This window comes from Temnothorax nylanderi, unplaced genomic scaffold (genome assembly GCF_030848795.1).
Source record: "Temnothorax nylanderi isolate EJ_2023f unplaced genomic scaffold, tnyl_v1.0 TNYL_tig0015_pilon, whole genome shotgun sequence".
In the NCBI taxonomy this organism is placed as follows: Eukaryota; Metazoa; Arthropoda; class Insecta; order Hymenoptera; family Formicidae; genus Temnothorax; species Temnothorax nylanderi.
In genome coordinates this window covers 153,217-174,661 of record NW_027249077.1, presented here as the reverse complement: position 1 = coordinate 174,661, position 21,445 = coordinate 153,217, and the positions used below count along the sequence as shown (strand labels likewise).

At 40.6% G+C, this 21,445-nt stretch overlaps 4 protein-coding genes across 6 annotated transcripts; 2 read left to right on the top strand and 2 right to left on the bottom strand.

The window, feature by feature from the left end:
- Positions 1–150: 150 nt before the first annotated feature.
- LOC139768368 (DNA-directed RNA polymerase II subunit RPB1-like) lies at positions 151–7,471 on the top strand. The gene is given in 7 exon segments (XM_071698486.1): positions 151–863; positions 1,869–2,138; positions 2,510–2,839; positions 2,841–4,178; positions 4,305–4,536; positions 5,208–5,399; positions 5,507–7,471. Coding segments are annotated over 7 exon segments (3,573 nt in total). The 5' UTR covers positions 151–785; the 3' UTR covers positions 6,640–7,471.
- A 151-nt stretch (positions 7,472–7,622) lies between these two features.
- Mah (solute carrier family member mahogany) lies at positions 7,623–11,363 on the top strand. Its single transcript, XM_071698144.1, has 9 exons — positions 7,623–8,156; positions 8,628–8,748; positions 8,907–9,019; positions 9,245–9,377; positions 9,454–9,588; positions 9,756–9,865; positions 10,103–10,309; positions 10,384–10,708; positions 10,867–11,363. The coding sequence occupies exons 1-9, from the start codon at positions 8,024–8,026 to the stop codon at positions 11,258–11,260; spliced, it is 1,671 nt and encodes a 556-aa protein (XP_071554245.1). The 5' UTR covers positions 7,623–8,023; the 3' UTR covers positions 11,261–11,363.
- Positions 11,364–14,424: 3,061 nt separating this feature from the next.
- On the bottom strand, positions 14,425–18,764 carry LOC139768196 (uncharacterized). 3 transcript variants are annotated; one of them, XM_071698142.1, is made up of 6 exons: positions 18,005–18,743; positions 17,593–17,780; positions 17,347–17,523; positions 16,658–17,138; positions 16,000–16,059; positions 14,425–15,097 (listed from the first exon to the last, which is right to left on the bottom strand). In XM_071698142.1, the coding sequence occupies exons 2-6, from the start codon at positions 17,773–17,775 to the stop codon at positions 14,652–14,654; spliced, it is 1,347 nt and encodes a 448-aa protein (XP_071554243.1). In that variant the 5' UTR covers positions 17,776–17,780; positions 18,005–18,743; the 3' UTR covers positions 14,425–14,651. The 3 variants fall into 3 exon arrangements, with proteins under 3 accessions (XP_071554243.1, XP_071554242.1, XP_071554244.1); XM_071698141.1 differs by having other exon boundaries at positions 17,347–17,780; positions 18,005–18,764; XM_071698143.1 differs by lacking the exon at positions 16,000–16,059 and having other exon boundaries at positions 18,005–18,736.
- Positions 18,765–19,622: 858 nt separating this feature from the next.
- Positions 19,623–21,269, bottom strand: LOC139768195 (uncharacterized). Its single transcript, XM_071698140.1, has one exon. It carries the CDS (start codon positions 21,227–21,229, stop codon positions 19,670–19,672), a length of 1,560 nt encoding a protein of 519 aa, XP_071554241.1. The 5' UTR covers positions 21,230–21,269; the 3' UTR covers positions 19,623–19,669.
- Between the last annotated feature and the right edge of the window lie 176 nt (positions 21,270–21,445).

Below are 21,445 nucleotides of genomic sequence, written 5' to 3'. Positions count from 1 at the left end.
CGAGGTATGAAGAAAAAATTTTTTTCAATTATTACTAATTATTTGACAATCCCACCCTTCATTAGTACCTCTACTTTACTCCTGTAAAAGGATTTTGCGATCTATAAAGCCATTTCAAAGAACGAGCGTTGACTGTAATTGTCGGTAATTTGAGTCACTTTAGCATCCCCTTAAGGGGATCCTGGAGTGACAGCGACAAGGCATAATCGGTCTAAGCAATATCTTTGAATTGGCTGAACAGAATGGAAAATCCTTTTACACGATTAAAGTACGCACAAAAATGTAGAGGGCTGTACATGATTTTTTCTGATAAACTAAAAAAAAATTTTATTTTTATAAATATTGTCTTCACCTGACGACAATATTTGCTTTATACAAAAATTCTGCAGTTTTTCTATAGAAAATAGTGATGCAGCCCTCTACAAAAAACTGTCAGGAATAATATCGTGCAATTAGAAGTAAGATTTGAAGCCTAAAAAAAAAGATATTACTTAGACCAGTGGAAGATGCAAGGTTAGGTGCTATCCTTGTCTATATCCTTGTCTATACAAGGACAGATATAGTCGGTGAGCACTTCTTTATCGACGCTGATCGAGTTCGCCTGCGGCTTTGTGACCGAATGAAGGTGGTGGGGGATCAACGTATTTCTAGCGGAAGGCGGTGGGAGACGGTGTCGTCGTGTGGAGTGTGGTGTGGAGTATGGTGGAGTATTGTGGAGTCACGACGCAGAAGGCGTTGGAAATGGTTGAACAGTGTTCGAGCGAGCTTCTGTGAATCGAAGCAAAATGGCAACGTCCGACTCCAAGGCACCTCTGAGGACGGTGAAACGCGTCCAATTCGGCACCCTCTCGCCCGACGAGATAGTAAGTAAACTGTACGATAACTCGCGAAACAAAATTCTCGCAGAAAGCACTGTCCTGGAGCTTCATGGCGCAATGTCGTGCAACCCGCGCGCCTAGCACGTTGGTCGCTTGCGAGAACTTTCCCGTCGAAACGCTTGTCGTAGATATCGTAGGCTGCATTCCAAAATTCACTTTAGTTAACTAAAATGCTATAGCGTACGTGGTGGTGACGTAAACTATAAATTTTAGTTACCCAGAGTGAATTTTGGAACGCAACCGTAGTATTTGCGAATTTTGATTTCATTGCTGTTTGTGATGTCAGTTTAATGGAAACCAATAATAAAATTGTGTGTAAAATATTGGTGTATTAGTGCCCATATATTGGCTATCATACTTTTGTCAAGTTGATTATTGAAAAGTATTATTGAGAATTATGAAGTTATGGGAAAATATCAGGAAAGACAATGCGACTATAAATATTGAATATAACTTTATTTATATTTAAAATGTATATTCAACTACTACATATTTGTATTTAATTATGAGAAAGCTATATGATATCAATAAAGATTCTCAAAGTACATTTTTTATATGAGGACTTTTTAAAGTATTCATTGCTCTAATATTGCAATTTTCAACGTAAATATGTATGCAAAATGATTTATGAACAGAAAGTAATATACACGAAGAAGAATTAATCTTATTTCTTGTGTATAAAATATATGGTAATGAGCTTGTGTTTGAAAACATTACTTGGGTGCATACTGCGTTGTTCTATCTTTGTTACTTACTAAAAATTGAACAAGGACAGAACGCGCGCGCGACGCTGGTGTAGACCTGAGTGAAGTTTTCGAATTGAGCCAAGAATAGTCAAAGTGTCAATCTGTTTGATAAATTATTAAAAAATCATATATATCTAGATTCACTTTCTTGTAAGATGTTCTATAAAATTTTAAAAATAAAATGTTCTATGTTAAATTTATATTTTTTATAAGATTTCTTACATGATGTTATGCTTTTGTGCAGCGTCGTATGTCAGTCACTGATGGCGGCATACGATTTCCGGAAACAATGGAAGGGGGCCGCCCTAAACTGGGTGGCCTCATGGACCCGAGGCAAGGTGTTATCGACAGGAATTCCAGGTGTCAAACTTGTGCTGGGAATATGACAGAATGTCCTGGCCATTTTGGTCATATAGACCTAGCAAAACCAGTATTCTATGTGGGATTCATTACAAAAACTATAAAGATATTGAGATGCGTGTGTTTTTACTGTTCCAAACTGCTCGTCAACCCTGTAAGTAGTTATTATTCAAGATATATTGAAGAAATATTATCTCTATTGAATCCAGAAATTTTTACATTTTAATTTCATTAAATTGATTTGTTCACATTCTACATTTTTCCAAAAATTTATAATTGATTATAGAGATTTAAAAGTAATTTAAAAAAATAATTTTAAAATAGTACATGGATTATAAATAAATAAATCACACATAATTATATATAGATTATAAAAAAAATAATATAATCTAAGTTTTTTAGAGTCCCCCAAAAAATTAATGACTGAATTATATTATCTTAAGCACGTTATCTTTAACTGACATCAAAGAAAGATAAAAGAATTTCTCAGAACACTAATGCTGTTTTCTCTTTTGTAATTTTCAGCATAATCCAAAGATTAAAGAAATCGTCATGAAGACGAAGGGGCAGCCGCGGAAGCGACTTGGATTCGTTTATGATTTGTGCAAAAGCAAAAATATCTGTGAAGGTGGAGATGAAATGGATATTAACAAGGAGAACGCAGAGAACCAGCCACTGATGGACAGAAAACCGGGTCATGGTGGTTGCGGTAGATATCAACCTAATCTCAGACGATCCGGCTTGGACGTCACTGCAGAGTGGAAGCACGTGAACGAAGACTCGCAAGAAAAGAAGATAATTCTCTCAGCCGAGAGGGCCTGGGAAATCTTGAAGCACATTAAAGATGAGGAATCTTTTTATCTTGGGCATGGACCCGAAATTTGCCCGTCCGGATTGGATGATAGTCACGGTGTTACCGGTACCGCTGTTGTCCGTCAGACCTGCGGTCATTATGTACGGTTCCGCCAAGAATCAAGACGATCTGACGCATAAACTGGCGGACATCATTAAATCGAACAACGAGTTACTACGAAACGAACAATCCGGCGCGGCGGCACACGTGATCTCTGAGAATATAAAGATGCTACAGTTTCACGTGGCGACGCTTGTCGACAACGACATGCCCGGCATGCCCCGGGCGATGCAGAAGTCGGGCAAACCACTCAAAGCGATCAAAGCTCGGCTGAAGGGAAAGGAGGGTAGGATTCGTGGAAACCTGATGGGTAAACGCGTGGACTTTTCCGCGCGCACTGTTATCACTCCGGATCCCAACTTGCGCATTGATCAAGTAGGCGTGCCGCGTAGTATAGCGCAAAATTTGACATTCCCCGAAATCGTGACGCCCTTCAACATCGACAAGATGCAGGTGTTAGTCAGGCGCGGCAATTCGCAATATCCCGGTGCGAAATATATAGTTCGCGACAATGGCGAGAGGATCGATCTGCGTTTCCATCCCAAGTCCTCGGATCTGCATCTGCAATGTGGTTACCGAGTGGAACGACATATCCGTGACGGTGATCTTGTGATCTTCAATCGTCAGCCCACTCTTCACAAAATGAGTATGATGGGCCATCGCGTTAAGGTGCTTCCCTGGAGCACATTCCGCATGAATCTAAGCTGTACATCACCGTATAACGCGGATTTCGACGGCGACGAAATGAATCTACACGTTCCGCAGTCAATGGAGACCCGCGCGGAGGTAGAGAACATTCACGTGACCCCACGACAGATTATCACCCCACAGGCGAACAAGCCAGTTATGGGAATTGTACAGGACACTCTAACCGCTGTGAGGAAGATGACCAAGCGTGATGTGTTCATCGAGAAGGAGCAAATGATGAATTTACTTATGTTTCTGCCCAGTTGGGACGGCAAGATGCCGCAACCGTGTATTCTGAAGCCGAAACCGCTATGGACCGGAAAGCAGCTGTTCTCCCTCATCATCCCAGGTAACGTGAACATGATACGGACGCATAGCACGCATCCCGATGAGGAGGACGATGGTCCGTACAAATGGATCTCGCCGGGTGACACCAAGGTAATGGTGGAACATGGGGAACTCGTGATGGGTATTCTCTGCAAAAAAACTTTGGGTACCTCCGCCGGTTCTTTGCTTCACATCTGTATGCTCGAGCTGGGTCACGAGGTATGCGGACGTTTCTACGGTGTATCGAAGCCAATATGCTCAGCGACATGACTCTGCAGGTATACTGAAGTAAACGCTAATTAGTCTTTCGCATCTTTGTTCAGTTACTGTTGTTAATTAGTTTAATGTAATTATAGAGAAAATTGTTTTTACGTTTTCTATTGAATATTTCAGGGTATTGAAGCTATCGGCAAAGTTTACATGCATCTGCCGCAAACGGATTCCAAGAAACGCATCGTTATCACGGAAACCGGCGAATTCAAGGCCATTGCGGAATGGCTTTTGGAAACCGACGGGACGAGCTTGATGAAGGTGTTGAGCGAGAGAGACGTGGATCTCCGGTGCGAACGTTCAGTAATGATATTTGCGAGATATTCCAAGTGCTCGGCATCGAAGCCGTGCGAAAGTCGGTAGAGAAGGAGATGAACGCAGTGTTGCAGTTCTATGGTCTTTACGTGAACTACCGACATCTCGCTTTACTTTGCGACGTCATGACAGCGAAAGGTCATCTCATGGCGATAACACGTCACGGAATCAATAGACAAGATACCGGCGCTTTGATGAGGTTAGTAAACGAGTTTCGTTTTTCATCGGGATCTTTGAAAGGAGTATATCTATACCTTAAAAATAAAGAATTGTTTCTCTATTTTTAGAAATTTAAAGAAAATAGGATTTAAAGTTTATTAATTTTTAGAAAATTTTCAACGCGACATTTTCTAAACATTGTATCTTAAAAACTAGTAATAATGGATATATATAAGACCTTTTATCTTTATACAATTTAAAAACTCCTGGTATATTAAAAAAAAGTATTAACTTGAATTATGACAAAACTTGGAGATACAATTTTTTACCTCTAAGGAACAGATATATGTTACGCAATGATAGAAGATAATAGATCGAAAGTTAGTAAGACATCGAATTTCTTTAGGTGTTCCTTCGAAGAAACGGTTGATGTACTAAGAAAGACATTAGGACTCTTTGAACTCTTTGATTATGATCAGTATTTTATCAAATGACTGTTATTTGCTATATATAATAGTGATGCGATGTCAATGGTTTCATACGTGTGTTTAGGATGCTTTGATCTATTATTGGATGCTGAGAAATGTAAATCTGGTATCGAGATTCCTATGGCAGTTGGCGCAGGAATGATGGGAACGGCGGAAATGTTCTTTGGCAGCGTAACTGGCATGTCCAGCATGAGTCCTCAGATGACTCCTTGGATGGGAGCTACTCCTGGTTATGGTGCATCAAGTATGTCGCCAGGTAAGTCTCGTATAGTATATAATTTTAAAACAAAATAATAAAACTGTTTTTTAGCTTCTAAATGCGCCTCGAACAATATTAACAATTATTCTCTTTTTGTTTTATAGCATTGAGCAGCGGTATGACGCCAGGTGGTGCATGCTTTTCACCGTCGGGAGCCTCAGATGCATCGGGCTTGTCGCCAGCATACTCGGCTTATTCACCGCAACCGGGAAGTCCCGGTAGTCCGAGTCCGAGTATGAGTCCATTCCCGATGTCACCAGCTGGTGCAGAGTCACCTAGTTACTCTCCGACATCACCGGCGTATCTGCCCACATCGCCCAGCATGACACCCTCGAGTCCAAATTATTCGCCCACAAGTCCTACGTATTCGCCAACCAGCCCGAATTATTCACCGACATCACCAAGCTATTCGCCGACAAGTCCGAGCTATTCGCCCACTTCGCTGAGTTATTCGCCGACGAGTCCAAGTTACTCGCCCACTTCTCCGAGTTATTCACCGACGAGTCCAAGTTACTCGCCTACCTCACCGAGCTATTCGCCAACTAGCCCGAGCTATTCGCCCACATCGCCGAGCTACTCGCCAACTTCGCCGAGTTATTCACCGACGAGTCCGAGTTACTCGCCAACCTCGCCGAGTTATTCCCCGACCAGTCCAAGTTACTCGCCCACAAGTCCAAACTATTCACCCACGATCCCGAGTTACTCGCCAACTTCACCGAGCTATTCACCAAGCTCGCCCAACTACACACCCGCTTCACCCTCATATTCGCCGACTTCGCCCAGTTATTCGCCAAGCTCGCCGCAATATTCGCCCGCGAGTCCAAGCTACTCTCCCAGCAGTCCCAAATATTCACCGACGAGCCCAAGTTATTCTCCTACCTCGCCGTCGTTCGCCGGTACATCGCCGCAATACACGCCTGCGAGTCCCACGTACTCGCCGACCAGCCCGACATATTCGCCTACAAGCCCATCGTACTCGCCGAGCTCGCCGCAGCACACCGCATCTGGCAGCACCCGGTATTCACCCAGCAGTCCGAATTATTCACCTACCAGCCCGACGTACTCACCCACGAGTCCGCAGTACTCGCCGTCAAGCACCAAATATTCGCCCACGAGTCTCACGTACACACCCACAAGCCCGAGTTATTCTCCGACGAGTCCAACGTACTCGCCGCCCGTACCGGGATACTCGTCCACGAGTCCCACGTACTCACCCGCTTACGAGATAGACGAGTAATTTGTTTTCAAGTTATTTTCATAAATTATTATATTTAGATACTTATTTTAGTAAGTTAATTTCAAGTCCGATTGTAATTATCGTGGTTGCACATAACTGCAAATGAACTTGACGTATATGTTTGTTAAGATGTGACCTTTTTGGTACTTAATAAGTTGGGCATAACATGATCATGTTCAGTCACGTTAGAAATTCGAGGGCAATTAAGAGAAAATTAGAAACATGAAAAAAAATTGCTATCTATCAAATAGAAATATGTAGCCGATAATTTCGGCTGTTAATTATATTATTAGTGCACAGATTATGATGCGCTTTCGCCACTCGTACCAGGAAGGTTGTGACAAACATAATGACAAGAGTGAGGTACATACCTGGGGGAAAAATTTGAGTGTGCTATAAGCGAGCGTGTTGATTCGTGTGTTATAAGCGAATTGTATATGAGAGTATCTTAGGGACCACAGAATTTTGTAAACCAGCAATCGATAAAATAAACGAGCTACTGGAAGACTGTACTGATAAATAAAAAAATACGCAAAAATTCAGGGAGATTATTGATGCAAGAAATGTCTAAAAATTCAGGGAGATCATTTGTATATGCGTCTTTATTACAACTATACTGTTATTACGACTACTATTCTTGTAGAGATACAATTTATCTTCTACATCTAGCAAGCTGCACGACGTTGTACATTCAAAACTCTGTACTTCATTGATGTTTATTCTATTAGGTATAGATATCTGTGATTTTATTAGAAGAACGCGAGTGAAAATCTGCGTTGAAGTGAAACTATTTTGTATTATCTCAGTTATATAAATGTATTATGCAAGCATTGTTAACGTTTTTGTTTCTCTTATGCAACAACGATCATTCTTATGACTTGGAGTATATCAAGTCACAAGCTTCAATATTCTCGTTACAAATAAATCCAAAGATAGTAAAGATAGAAATTGATGAAATCACTGACAATATCTTGAAATACAAATACACATATACAAATATAGATAAGGATCAAATAAATGCGGAAATACGAAGCATATGATAGAAGAAAAAGTGTATATTCACTCGGTATAATTTTAACTCTAACTCGCTTTTAAAATAAATAGTTGTGACATCAAGAATGACAACCACTATATTATTCGAAGTAAAACACAGCATTTCGAGTACATTCTATCGTCTAGTCTACGATAGCTTGCTAAATACAAAAGTCATATACATTGTAGGTCTTCTTCGTAGCTCTCAAGTCCGGGCTAAGTCACTCGTGTTCGATACGGTATCGGGTTACCTCGGTGCTGCGGTACGGTGCGTATCGCGGCGAAAACCGGTCCAGATTCTTACCACGTTGAACATTATGTGTCTCAGTACCGTGACATCGCAGCGAGCGACATGGATCCCAAAAGCGCAACGTTGTGGAAGGACGGGAATTCGGGGCTGTCGTTGCTCTTCGCCACTCTGTGCATCGTCGATATTTTCGGCGTATTCCCGATAATCGCGTTACCACGATCGATTGTCCAGTGCGGTGAGATCTCGCTGCAATTTTTATCGGGCTAAGAGAAGTTTCTCACGATATGGAATATTTTGCAAGAATACCGAACATCCTGAGAAATCTCTGTGATCTTTCTCAATTATGAATTAAAAATATTTACCAGAAATAAAAGAGGAATTTATACGAGAAGCTCTGTATAACGAAAGAGAGGCTTGCTTGATTGCGACGAGTGTTTGTAACGATTGTATATTTACGATGACATTATATATAGCGATAAGTTAATGTTAATTAAAATAAAGAGTATCGCGTAATAATTATTGATTCCTGTATTAATCTATCGATAAAAGCGCCAAGCACAAATTGTTCGTTTGTTAATGGTTTCCTATATTCCGTTTTGTTGATAGATATAATCCTTGGAATGAAAAAATTGGACATATATTAATACACAAAGAAGGATGGAATGTAATATGTACTTGTTGAAAAAATATGTGTACTTGTTATTAGGACTGTACGGAATCCCTTTGGTGCTTATTGTTCTTGGTTTGCAAATTTATACGGCCATTCTGTTGGGGAGATCATGGATTATCGCGACTGCTCTGGATCCACAGATTTCACGAAAAAATCGGTATCTCTCCACCGTCCATCTAGAATAACACATTTAAAAACTGTACGCATGTCTGTACAAATTTCTCTTAGACACCTTTCTATTAGATTCTTCAATGTTTTCCAATAAGACATTTAAAAATGTAGATTTTACGTCTAGATATATAATTAAAATTGCAGCTATCCTCTCGCCGCTGTGACGGAATTAACGATGGGGCAGCGCGCACGATCCATCGTTACTCTGCTTTTGGATCTGACAGTTTTTGGTTGCGGGATCCCGAATTTGTTAGTCGGTAGGTAAATGGGTACCTTGCAATTATACTCATGCATTAAAACACAAGTAACAATAATTTTTATTCCGTTCAAAAATTTGTTCTTTGCGCTCGACATCGTTGATACGTTGAACGAATGCAAAGAAGAATATCCTCTTTATATTGCATTTTTTAATAAACTTTTCTAAGATATTCTGAGATATATCCTGCATATAATAATTTTGTTAAACGCAAATGATTTTTCAGCTTCACAGAACTTGCATCTGTTCGGGCTCAAGATATCGGGACAGCGTTTTGATCTTTCCTTCTGTTATTGGCTGTTGATAGTCGGCCTTTTACTTTGCCCGTTAATGTGGCTGGGCAGTCCGCGAGACATGAAGTAAGTCAATAAACTGTTTTTCATTATTATAATTTGTATACCCCGGAAATGAATACTATTTATTGAATTATTATAGATGGATCGCAACGTGCTCTAGTATAACGGTCGCTTTAACAGCGATATTAACGTGGTGGAGCATTATAACTGATGACCGAACATCTGATGTCGCACCAATTGTCACTTCCCCGACGTGGGATAAATTTATTTCCGGGTACGTGCAATTCCTGTATCACACAAATATGCATTTAGCGAGAGCTTTTTCCATAGTCAAAGTACATCATAAAATAATTAATATTATAGTATAATATTAAGTATAAATTTGCCAAATCAAACGATCTATTAATTAATTATTTAATAATTACTTGAACGAATTTTCAGATATGGTATGCTAGCCTTTCAGTTCGATGTGCATCCTACTTTAATGACGATACAGGTTGATATGCGCAGTCCTCGAGACATCGATAAAGCCATCTTCTTTTCTTTCATGGGTAAGAAATAGCGGAAAAAATTATTTCTTGTATTTTGTCTCTGTATACTTCGGGGCGGAGTCACAATATAAAATATTTTTCTTCCATTTATTCAAATTTCCACTTTTTATAATCTTAAATAATTTCGCATCTACTTCCTCAATATTGAAATAATATTTTATAGCTCCGAGCGTTTTCTTTTCTTGCAACTCCTCTCTCTGTTAGCATATTCCTTACATTAATTTTTGTTTACAATAGCAAGCGGATCGTTGTTCACCATTACCACTTGCCTAGCCGTGTGGAAATACGGCGGCAATACGACTGCCAATATTCTTGAGGGTGTGCCATCCGGATCGATTGCAAATATCGCCATTCTATTAGCCGCTCTTCAGTTATGCTTCTCCAGCGTAATTGGCTACTCGGCACTCTTTCAACATCTGGAGGATCAATGGAGCGTGCAAAGAAGTAAAGAAACTTTACATTTAACTGTGATTTAATTAAAACCATAATTAATTTACCCTACTATTATGTTGAATCAGCTTTCGGATGGAAACGATGCGCCATGAGATCGGCGGTAGTTTTTCTCAGCGTGGTTGTAGGCGAATCGGTATCGCGATTCGACATCGTTATGGCTCTGATCGGTGGCTCGTTAACCGGATCATTGGTCTTTGTTTTACCACCTCTAATATACACTCGAGCATTAGCTTTAAAGAAAAAATCGAATCATGTACCAACTGTCGAGGGACGGATTTATTCAGGTTCTCGCAAAAGACTTAACGGCGAAGAGCAACATTTGATGGATCCCGAAGTTCATTCCCGTTCAATTTACTACGGTTTCCTGAGTGCCACAAATAATCCTCGCAGGTATCGAATGCTTAGATATATCTAAATACTTTTTTTTATTAATTAACTCTATATGTAAATTGAAAAACTTATTTTTCCAAAGCATGTTATCTTTGTTAAATCCATTCGACCTACATTTAGCGTTTTAATATTTAATTTTAATATTGAATTTTTACTAGCTACACGTATCTCTACTTCGACGACTTGGATGACGAGATAAATTCACATTTGAGCGGCGAGTCCGCTGATTGTTACGAGGGCGAACGCAGGGACGAAGCCACTCAAATTCCAATGACCAAAACTCGTCGGGAGGACCAGCCGCTTCTTATCGATGCTGCAGAGCCAATCGGAAGTCGAATCAGGTCTACAGGTGATCCGCAAGAGGAGACCGCAGGAACGGTTGCAAAGAGGAAGAAATTATGGAATCTGGAAAGGATGATTAATTACTTCGGCTGCTTCATAGTAATGATTGGTATAGCGATCACGCTGTCTTCGACATATGTCAACATTTGGAATACCATACGCTACGTGCGTTTTACGCCGCCGTGCATCATTAACGCTACTGCGGGCTAAATCTTCGCACAGTTTCTCAATGTTCGTTTAGTTTCACCAATTAATTGTAACATTTGTATTTTGTATAATATCTGTCGAATATGAAGAGTGCGATAATATCGGATGCCAGGATTGGATATCTTGTGAGTGTGAGAATGTAAAGCGATATTCTGCAATTTATCCTTACATATTTCATTTCAATCTAGAAATCATATTTCTTTCTTTTTTAGAATATCTATCCGCGAACAAAAAATCGGGATGACAGTCTAGCGTAGGGTATCAGACTTGTAACCACGGAAAACCAGGTTTGAGTCCGCCTGATCACAGAAATTTTAATATTATAAACTACACCCTCCGTACGAGAAATAAAGGGGGGCTCTCGTGCGGAGAAACTGGGCTCCGTCTTTCGGAAGAGACGTTAAGCTGTTGATCCACACATAGCAACTGGCAACTGCTATGTGTATCCCCCCATAATAGTGATTGCTAGTTTTCTAAACTGAGAGTTGGGTGCCTAGACTAACAACCTGCCCCCTTAAAAATTACTGTTAAGAAACCTGAAGGCCAAACTTCAGAAGGCCATGGCTCGACCTACTCGATCTTGAACTGTAGAGCCATTGATGATAATGATCCGCGAATAAATACAATTAATCTCATGGCGTATTTCCTTTTGGTATACAATACTTTATTTCTATCATTTGTCTGTCTGAAACTGGCTTATAAAGAGCCCCTCTGCTTGAGCAATAATACATCACTAGTATTCTTATTTGGTTCAATCGTTGGAAAATCTCACATATATGTTGATATATTTAATCGTATTAAAAACACGATATCCAACAAATAGAATACATAAAGTTTAAAATTAAAATATAAAAAGCATTTTCTACTCATAGACGCATTCACTGGTGAATGTGATGATTCTTGTTCTTACTTTCACACATAACCATTTTCCATCGTTGAGTCTTCAAAGCAAGCACTAAAAAGTCAAAATCATATTATAATTCTATGATTGTTAAACTTGATATCTTGCAATGATATTTTAAGGTTCCTGTTCACTCATCACTACTCAGATTGTGACGTCAGAAGCGAGAAAATATACAGTAAAAATTTTGCTAAATATTAAAATGGAAATACGTTTTAATAAAACAATACTTACAATCGATAGAACTTACTTGTAAAATATACCGAAAACTCTCCTTTTGTTTCGTTAATTAATTATGTATAATCAAAAACGAAATAAGCTATGTTCACAGCTAATAACAACTGTCAAATTAATAATATATAGAAATAAATATGATTTAATTCCTCCCCGAAACAAAAAATTAATTTTCGGTATATTTTACAAGTCGGTTCCATCGATTGTAAGTGTTGCTTTATTGAAACATATTTCCATTTAAATATATTTAGTAAGAATTTTTATTGTATATTTTTTCACTTCTGACGTCACAATCTGAGATAATAGTTGTGAGTGAACAGGAATCTTAATCGGCGTACGAACCTCATTCTCTCCATATATATCGTCGTTTTTCAATTTCGATCTCCTCATTCAATACCTGCTTGAATTCCTGGATCAACATACGTCTCTCCTTCTCTAGTTCGGAAATCGTCCTTTGCACATAGCAGATTTTTCTCTCTATTTCACACCTTTCTGCGTTTGGAGTTTGCTCTTTATTTTCTGTTCCGAAATAAAATATATAAAAGGCAAAAATACAAACACAAAATCAAATAAAACGGTATACCTTGCTGCTGCTTCCGTTGATGTTGTCGTATGATGTAACTCTTCAATTTATGTTTTACTTTTTCGTCAATAGATGACATATTTATTACAAAAAGAATCTCTCGTAAACTTTATTAAACTTGCCTAATCAAAATATGATTTATGAACATTGCGCTAATCATAGGCCTGTCTTCTGTTCTTCATTCCAGTATTATGCTTCGTTTTTCGTGGAAAAATCGCCAGCGTACTATATTAAAAATCGGTGGTCTGGATACTGACTAAAACCGATGAGTACGAACGGTACATAAGCCGGTCAAACTAATAAATTATGTACGTATAATAGGTCATATATGAATGATAAAAACAAATAATGAATAAAAAATGTATACAGATACAATATAAAACAGTTAGCTTTCTTGGCAGTTTAAAGTGTTAAAAAAACTTGAAAATTGTTAAAGCAACAGATTTAGTAGGCTAGCAGCTCGCCAAGAGACAACGCACGTGTAAAGCATGCTTCGTGACACGTGTATTTCGACCAATAACATTCAGGCGCTTGTCACCAATAGCAGACTTCGAAACATTCTTTGTTCTCACACTTGTTGGATACCTATACCGCGTGCTTCATGTTCTCCTTAATTCTTTCTTGTTCTATTCGACATTTATAATCTCATTATTAGTGTTGCGGAAACATCGTAGAAATCGATAATTTTTTCGATTACGTTAAAAATATGAGGAAAATATCACACAATGCAACATTCGATCATTTTTCTATATCTAATATATATCTGAAAGATCTTAGAAATTTTATTTTACGACGTTAAACGTATGCAATTTATTATTTTGATTATCTCGTTTTATGTCCGATGATTTTAATATTTTGAAAATCGTAATATAGGTACTTCGAATTGCATGGAATGTGTTGCGATGAAATCGAAATGTACTGCCATTTTTTTACAGTATGTTCGATGAATTATTTGTAATACGTATTAAAATTACCGCATTGATCGATCCATTTATGCTATGTACTAGAATTGATACAATGTTTTAAAATATGTAATTGTCCTGAAAAGAAAAATACGAGAATATAGAATTAAGAAAAACTGCCAGAAGCCCAAGCTGTACGAGACCTTTGAATTTTTCCATATATATTTAGTACCGGTCTACAATAGGTGTTTTAAGCCCTAAGCCTTAAGAAATTGTTCAATCACAGTTGAATTTGAGGAGAATAGTTGACTGTGATTGGTCAATTTCTTAGGGCTTAGGGCTTAAAACACCTATTGTAGATGGGTACTTATTCCCATATATTCGCGATTGCACCGCAATGGTTGTACACACGAAGTAATGTACTCGATAAATACTCGTATTAATTCGCCCGCACATATCGTGAGAATGACGATGAATTTCGGAAAAAGATGTGGGAGTGATGAATATCGGACGGTAGATGGAAAGGGTAGATAGCTCTGCAAGAACGTGTACAATAAGGCGCTTTATTTCTAAAAACCTCACGCTCATTTAGCATCGTATAGAAATAGTACTTCTTATGTCTAGATTGTGCGAGTTGTAGCATGGTGCGCAAGTATAAATATAATAAATTTCAGTCGCAGCTCGTCGCTCTCCGTCTCGTTAGCATTCGTTAATCTTCGTTGCCCTTTCTCGGCGGGCATGTTGAAGGGAGACCTTCCCGAGACAACTGTCCCTTCACATGCCGTCACCGCCGCTGTCGCCGGTACCGCCATCGCCGTCGACGCTGACACCGTCGTCGCCGGCTGCCAGCGATTTGCTGCCCTTATCCCGTTTGGCGTTGTGATAGAGGTAGGAGTGTACACGCAGACTGTTACTGTTCTTATATTTATTACCACAAAGCTTACACGTGAGACTTTCAAGCGGGCCGTGAATATAACGGACGTGGAGCTTGAGGTTCTCCTTGCGCGTGAACTGACGCAAGCACCACGGGCACGCGTACATACGTATTACCTTGCCATGCTCCATGCGCAACGTCGGTCCCAGCTCTGAAACGACACGTAACGTTGTCTCCAACGGTAAGCTGCTGCCGGGGATACCCTTGACGGTACGTCGTCCCTTATTGCTGGAATTCGCCGTCTCATACGTGAAATCACTCGGATAAGTCGCCGTGTCGCTCAGACCTGGCGAGAAAGATGTGAGAGAATATCAAAGATGCGTTCGATTCGATAAAGCTATCACGGAACTACATAAAGAGTGTGAAAGATGAGTGTTAAATAGGATGTACATAAATGTATAAGAAAAAGAGAGAAAGAGAGAGAGAGAGAGGGAGAGAGAGAGAGAGAGAGAGAGAGAGGGGGAGAGAGAGGGGGAGAGAGAGGAGAGAGAGAGAGAGAGAGAGAAAGAAAGAGAGAGAGAAATATTAGATTGCTGCGAAAGACTTGTATTTGTCAAATAAAATTAAAAACGCAATTTCAGTAAAGTGGAAGCAAGATCATAGGCTTCCCTCTTTCATGTACAGAGAAAACTTTTAATTCCATCTTCAAAGAACTCAAGTTTCCTAATTTTATTTAATACAAAGTTTGATAGGGAAGCGACAACCAAAAGTTTGCACCAATCTAATATACTTATAAGCAATGTGCATAGCAGAGATGCGACTTCTGAGACATCGGAAAATAACTTATACGATAAAAGAAGGCGAGGTATGACTTGTATATTTACATTTAAAGATTGATAAATATAAAAATATAAAATATAAAAAGATAAATATAAAAAAGGTGAATGATGCAATTTGTATTTTTCCTGTAACAAAATTGCTTCATTCATTATACAGTCGAGTCATCATCTAAAGAGATAAGTGACAAATTAGCATGAGAACGCATAGTTTTGCGATTTAAAAAGAAACAGAGGATAAGACCATCGTCAGCGTAGAACCAATTCACGAGTACTGGGATATGAAACTAGCCAATATATGATCCGCCTGCAAAAAAAGTATCTTGCGAATTGGTTCTCTCTCCGTACATGCTGCTGAACAAGTTGAAGAATGTGAACGACAAGCGAAATGCGGTAGAAGTGTAAAACGTACCGAACGGCTGAGTTTGTGAATTCTGATTGTAGGGAACTAACTGCGTATCTGGCGTGATATCTGTAAGATAACATCGCTTTCTCTAGACATTCATGACCGATGAGATGAGGTGCCTGATGAACTTATGCAGAGTATAATTCGAGGAACATCGTTTGCTCGGATTTGAAACACCCATTCGCGTGAACATGCAAACGTGATATTGCGTTGATCACAGAGATTAAATTGACTTTAACCCCCGGCGTTGCGGTTCAACGAACTGATTTTACATGTGATAAATGACCATATTCCTTGCTAAATCGTAATGCGTTAGAAATTTGATAGAGAAACCAAGTCGCTTGTTGGAAGGATGGCAATGAGATCAAAAATGTCCACGCTAGAAATACCGGGGGTTAATTATTCAGTACGTAAAAGTGCTTAGGAGCTTGCGTCGCAATCAAACATGTGATAATGAGTCTCAATAACAAAGTACACATCTATCCGTGGCAAGACTTGAGTGCGTCAAACCTTTGGGGCGCCGATACTGCTGGTACAGCAAACTTTTCTCTTTGCCGAAGGGCGTTTCAGCTCCGGATGACGTTCCGACGACGTCATTCGATCTACCGTTAGCGTTGTCTTTAAAGTACACGAGATGCCGACAGGATGGGGGGAGAATCACTACCTTGTTTCGGCACGTTCTCGTTGCCGGTATAGAGTATTTTTTCCGCCGTGTATCTGTATCCCGAATCCGTGTCCGTGTCCATCGTGTAATCCAGCGGTTCGTGCTTGGTTGACTGTGGCTGACTCACGTCGGACGTGCAATCCAACGGCTGTTCTTCGCACGGCGCATCCGTACTTCTGCTTCTCTCGCTGAATGCCGTCCGTGCGTCCGGAGCATTGTAGTCGGCTTCAGTGCAACTTTGCCAGTGGCAAGTGTCAGTGACAGTTGATGTTTGTACGGTAAATGGTCTTTCTCTCATCGAGATATCGTCTGTCGAAGTGCTCTGCCTCGTTGTCGACTGTTCTTTCACAATATGCGTCAGCCTGCCAAATGTGGAAACGTTTTCATCCGTACCGCTGGGATCGCATTTGTCCCTCTCCATCTCATAGAAATCACGATCCTCAAAGTCCTCGTCATTCTTCCCAAGACTTTCTCTGAATCTCTGCAATGCAACAATCAGCTCTGTAAAAGCACTGCACATTCTCAATATATTTTATTCGAGTTTATATAGAAATTGATTTGGAAAAAGAGTAACAACTTTTATAAGTAATAGCACTCTTTCTCACATTCCACACATTGTTACTTTAACATTAGCACTTTCCCAAAGCACTCTCTATCTTTGCAAAAATAATTCCAGCCGTATAACGAACCTCATCTGCTTCTGTAGTCAGTCCTTTTATTTGTAGAGCCTCTGCAACTTTCAAAAAACCAGCAATATCCTCCTGCTTGATATTGACCTCCCCTTGATACATGAAATGCAGCATAGCTGACAAATCTCGATAATTGACATCTTTCAGGATGACAATAGGATGCTTGCATGAGTTTCCCTGTGTACAACAAATCACTGGAGCTTCAGCAGAAGCGCTCGCACAACCGTCACTACTAGAATAATATACCTTGAAAAGCTCTCGGAAATACGTGCTGCAGACCGACAATATCAGCTTGTGGGCTCGCAGGATCTGACCTTCGGCGGCCAACGTGACGTCCACAAGGTGCTCGTCTGTCAGCAAAGTGTACAAACCCGAAGACAAGTTTGTGGGGAAGCTGTTCCACACCAAGGAGAATTGTTCGTCAGACATTGTTCCTACGTGAAAGACATCTCGTATACTCGGTAGAAAAGCAAGAGAACGTTAGATAGCCTAGAGAATTCGCGAGTGCCGCATCAGGCTGCTTCTATAACTACCTATGACGCACTGTCATTACGATTGTCAATGCATGAACTGCTATATTACACTATGCTATATTACACTTGTGTCGTTTAAAACTAGATAACGTTATCCTTCGGTACAGTAACCACAATTTCTTTACCTTCGATGATTCCGTGTTTACAAGCGGAGGAAGTTAACCTTTAACAAGAATCCTCCCCGCGACGATGACTATAACGATGACGACGAAACTAATTAACTGACAATGCTTTCGACACTGCTCTATAACATTGTCAGATCGTTTATATCGCAAGTATAGAGCTGCACTTCAAGTATTCGAGGCCTGACTGATCGTTCGAGCACCGTAGGAGTAGTAGCTGCAAGGTGCAAGATGCAAGACTGTGCAAGACGCAATCAGGACAGTTTAGAACGCGGTCCCGCGCGCAGAGGCCTGAGTCACTTCGATATGCGCGAATTACAAAAGCGGTGCGCCATAAATCATGCGATCTTCGTCGCGCTCCGAGATGGCGACGCGTGCAATCTCGCGCAATGGCGCCGCAACCAACAATGACCAATAACAATGCGGTCGAGATATGATATATACAACGATATTTACATATTTTACACAAACACACATATATAATATATATACAATACAGGATGAGTTTTATTTCATATGCCAATTATCTCCGCTAATTATCTCACAATCAGAAAGTATTGGTTTATTGGAAAAATGTTTCAGATAAAAAAAAGTTAAAGGGTTCAATGGAGGCCAATAGACGATCTTATTAGATTTTGGGTCCGAGACCCGTGTTGAGCCCAGTAGGGCCCAAGTCAAATTTTTTAAATAAAAACCTACATTTTTGGGGGGTAATTGGCGGAGATAATTGGCATACGAAATAACACACTGTATATATTTTAGCTTTAATTATACACAATATAAGCTGCGGTCCACTTGACGCTACAAATGCTTTGGAGCGTTCTTCTTCTCCTTCTTTCTTCATTGAAAGAAAAGAGAAGAGGAATGCTTCGAAGCATTTGTAGCGTCAAGTGGACCGCAGCCATAGTTATATTCATATAATATAATACAGAGTGATTGAGGAGGAATCTGCAATATTCCGGGAGGTGATAGTATTGATGAGTCTAAGCAAAAAGGGTCATATGAACATGGGTCCTATTCCTACTGATTACCGAGATATTCTAGTTATAACGTGAAAAAAGCACCATGCGTATGGAGGGATAGAAATGAAAGACAAAGACTGACAACGTTTACACCACCTTCTTCAGTTTTCAGTACTGTCAGTCGTTTGATATTCGGTCGTGCAACAACAACTAAGGCTGATGGTAGAGAACGAGACGTTCTTTGCCTTTTCACGTTATAACCAGAATATCTCGGTAACCGTTAGGAATAGGATATGTTCATATGACCCTTTTTGTTTAGAATCATCAATACTATCACCTCCCGGAATATTGCAGATTCCTCCTCAATCACCCTGTATATGAATTATCATATAATTCAACAGGCTCAACTGGGCATCAATGTAACTTTCTACAAACGTCTTATAAAGTAAGATACAAATAACAACAGAACTAGTCTGTTATTGCACAATAATCTCTCTATTAATACCTATTACTAATATCTATTTACATTGTAAGATATAATTCTTCATTCTTCCTCTCCAATATTTAAATTCAGAGTGCCCTAAATAATTTCTAACCTTTCCATTGATCTTTCTTCATTCGAAATATAATAGAGTTGGTCTCGAAGAGAGAGATCTGTGAAATCCTGATTTATTTCAGAAATCACATTCGATTTGTGGAGCTTATATCAAACGATTAATGAAGTGCCGTCATGGCTGTCGGTGAGACGGAAGCATTTCCAGAGGCCGTAGCGCGCCTCCCAGTCGATGAAGAACAGCTCCGGCTTGTTCCAGAGAACGTGATGCAACGCAAAGTTATACTGGGACTGGATGGGAGGGTTCAGATGCGGCGCCCACTGCGCCCTTTCCATCACGATCCTGTTCACGTAGCTGTAGAACACTTCGGCCTTGTGTATCCAGCAGATGAGGGACATAATGGAGATGATCGTAGCGTGCACGTGGCAGGCTACCTCCACGCGATTATTCTGCTGCTGCAGGATGATCTCCTGCAGGTTCATTGCGAGGCAAACCAGGGCAGCGGCCGTGAAGCCGCATGGTACCTCGACGGCAATCAGACACACCGTGCAGTACGTCGTTTCGAGATTCATCCTTGAGTCCATGTGGTTTATCAGACTCTTCAACAGGCTGTCGTGCAGCAATTCGCGGTGCAGCTTGAAGAACAGCCTGTCTTCTTTGCGACACTGTGCGACACGCAGGTAGAGACGCGTGTGCTCGAAAAAGATTCTAGGCGTGTCGAAGATCGCACGGTTGTCCTTGCGGTCCATCAAGTACTGAAGCACCCGGTTGCCCAGAAGGCTGGTCAACCGACTGGACGAGCCCACCATTCGCATTAACAGCGGGAAGATCGTCGGCGTGAGTGTCTGCTCATACAGATCCGCCTGATGCGTATAAGCGGCAAATTCCAGGGTGCTGCCAAACTCCAGAACGAATTCATCAGTTGTGCCTGCGGCTACTGTCCACGAGCACATGTGCTGCACGACCACCAGTAGCTGATCATTCGACAGATGCTTCATGGTGTTTCTCAGGCAAACTTCCAAACCCTTCTTGAGGCTTGCGAGCGGTGGCGGCGGCAATGGCGCCAAGGAAGCGGAGGAAGAAGAGTCGGAAATGGTTGTCAATCGTGCGATGATGCTGGCGTGAAAGAGCCCGAGCATCCTCTCTATCGTCGCCACTGTATCCTGCGTTGCCGGCCACACATACACGTCAAGGAGCTCGTACAATACTCTGACGAGGCCGCGGGCGTCCTCGACGCCGATCTCCGGTAGCGTTAACTTGTTCCAGACTGCGTGGATGATCAGCCCGACGCTAACAGGACTGACGTCCAGTAGACTGTACATCACTTCGAAACAGAACGTCTCGAATTTCCAGAGTCGCTCGTGGTAGACGGCTTCCACGATCGTCTCTACAACTTCCCGCGACTTCTCCGGCAGGTAGCTCTTCAGCAGGGAGTGGTAGCAGTCTCGAGCGACTCTGAACTTCCGTCGACGTTTCCATTCGCAAAACCCATCCATGTGCAGCACGCTCTCATAGTGCAACAGGATCCTCAGGAGGCACGTGACAAGTGCGCGAGGATGGCGAGACTGCAATTGCTTCTTCGTCGCATTTCTAACGATCATCGTTATCTTATCCAAAGTCTTATCCTGCAGCGCCGGGGAGTGCAAAACAGTCGACGAGAAGCTCTTAGAGATATCATCCATTCTTCGTGCGAGTTCTTCATCGGTGATCATTCGTAGAATCGATACAAAGTTGCTTAGATTTTAAGAGAAATGTGACAGAAGCCGGAGTTCCTAAAAAACGAAATACGAGATATTAAAAATAGAAATATAATAGAGAGCAATAATATATGAATAATATTATATATAATACGTAGAAGAGACTGAAATTTATAAAAATATGGAATAATAAAACCAAAATATTTTATGCGGGTTAAAATTCAACTTTCA

What these genes read in the sequence shown, in the direction of transcription:
- Mah (XM_071698144.1), top strand. Translation starts at nt 8,024, where the DNA reads ATGGATCCCAAAAGCGCAACGTTGTGGAAGGACGGGAATTCGGGGCTG. An exon ending in CATCTTCTTTTCTTTCATGG is followed by an intron (nt 9,866 to 10,102) that starts GTAAGAAATAGC and finishes TGTTTACAATAG; the next exon opens with CAAGCGGATCGTTGTTCACC. An exon ending in GCCACAAATAATCCTCGCAG is followed by an intron (nt 10,709 to 10,866) that starts GTATCGAATGCT and finishes AATTTTTACTAG; the next exon opens with CTACACGTATCTCTACTTCG.
- LOC139768196 (XM_071698141.1), bottom strand. Translation starts at nt 17,775, where the DNA reads ATGTCTGACGAACAATTCTCCTTGGTGTGGAACAGCTTCCCCACAAAC. An exon ending in TGACTACAGAAGCAGATGAG is followed by an intron (nt 17,139 to 17,346) that starts GTTCGTTATACG and finishes GTTGCATTGCAG; the next exon opens with AGATTCAGAGAAAGTCTTGG. An exon ending in CGAGAACGTGCCGAAACAAG is followed by an intron (nt 16,060 to 16,657) that starts GTAGTGATTCTC and finishes GTTATCTTACAG; the next exon opens with ATATCACGCCAGATACGCAG.
- LOC139768195 (XM_071698140.1), bottom strand. Translation starts at nt 21,229, where the DNA reads ATGATCACCGATGAAGAACTCGCACGAAGAATGGATGATATCTCTAAG.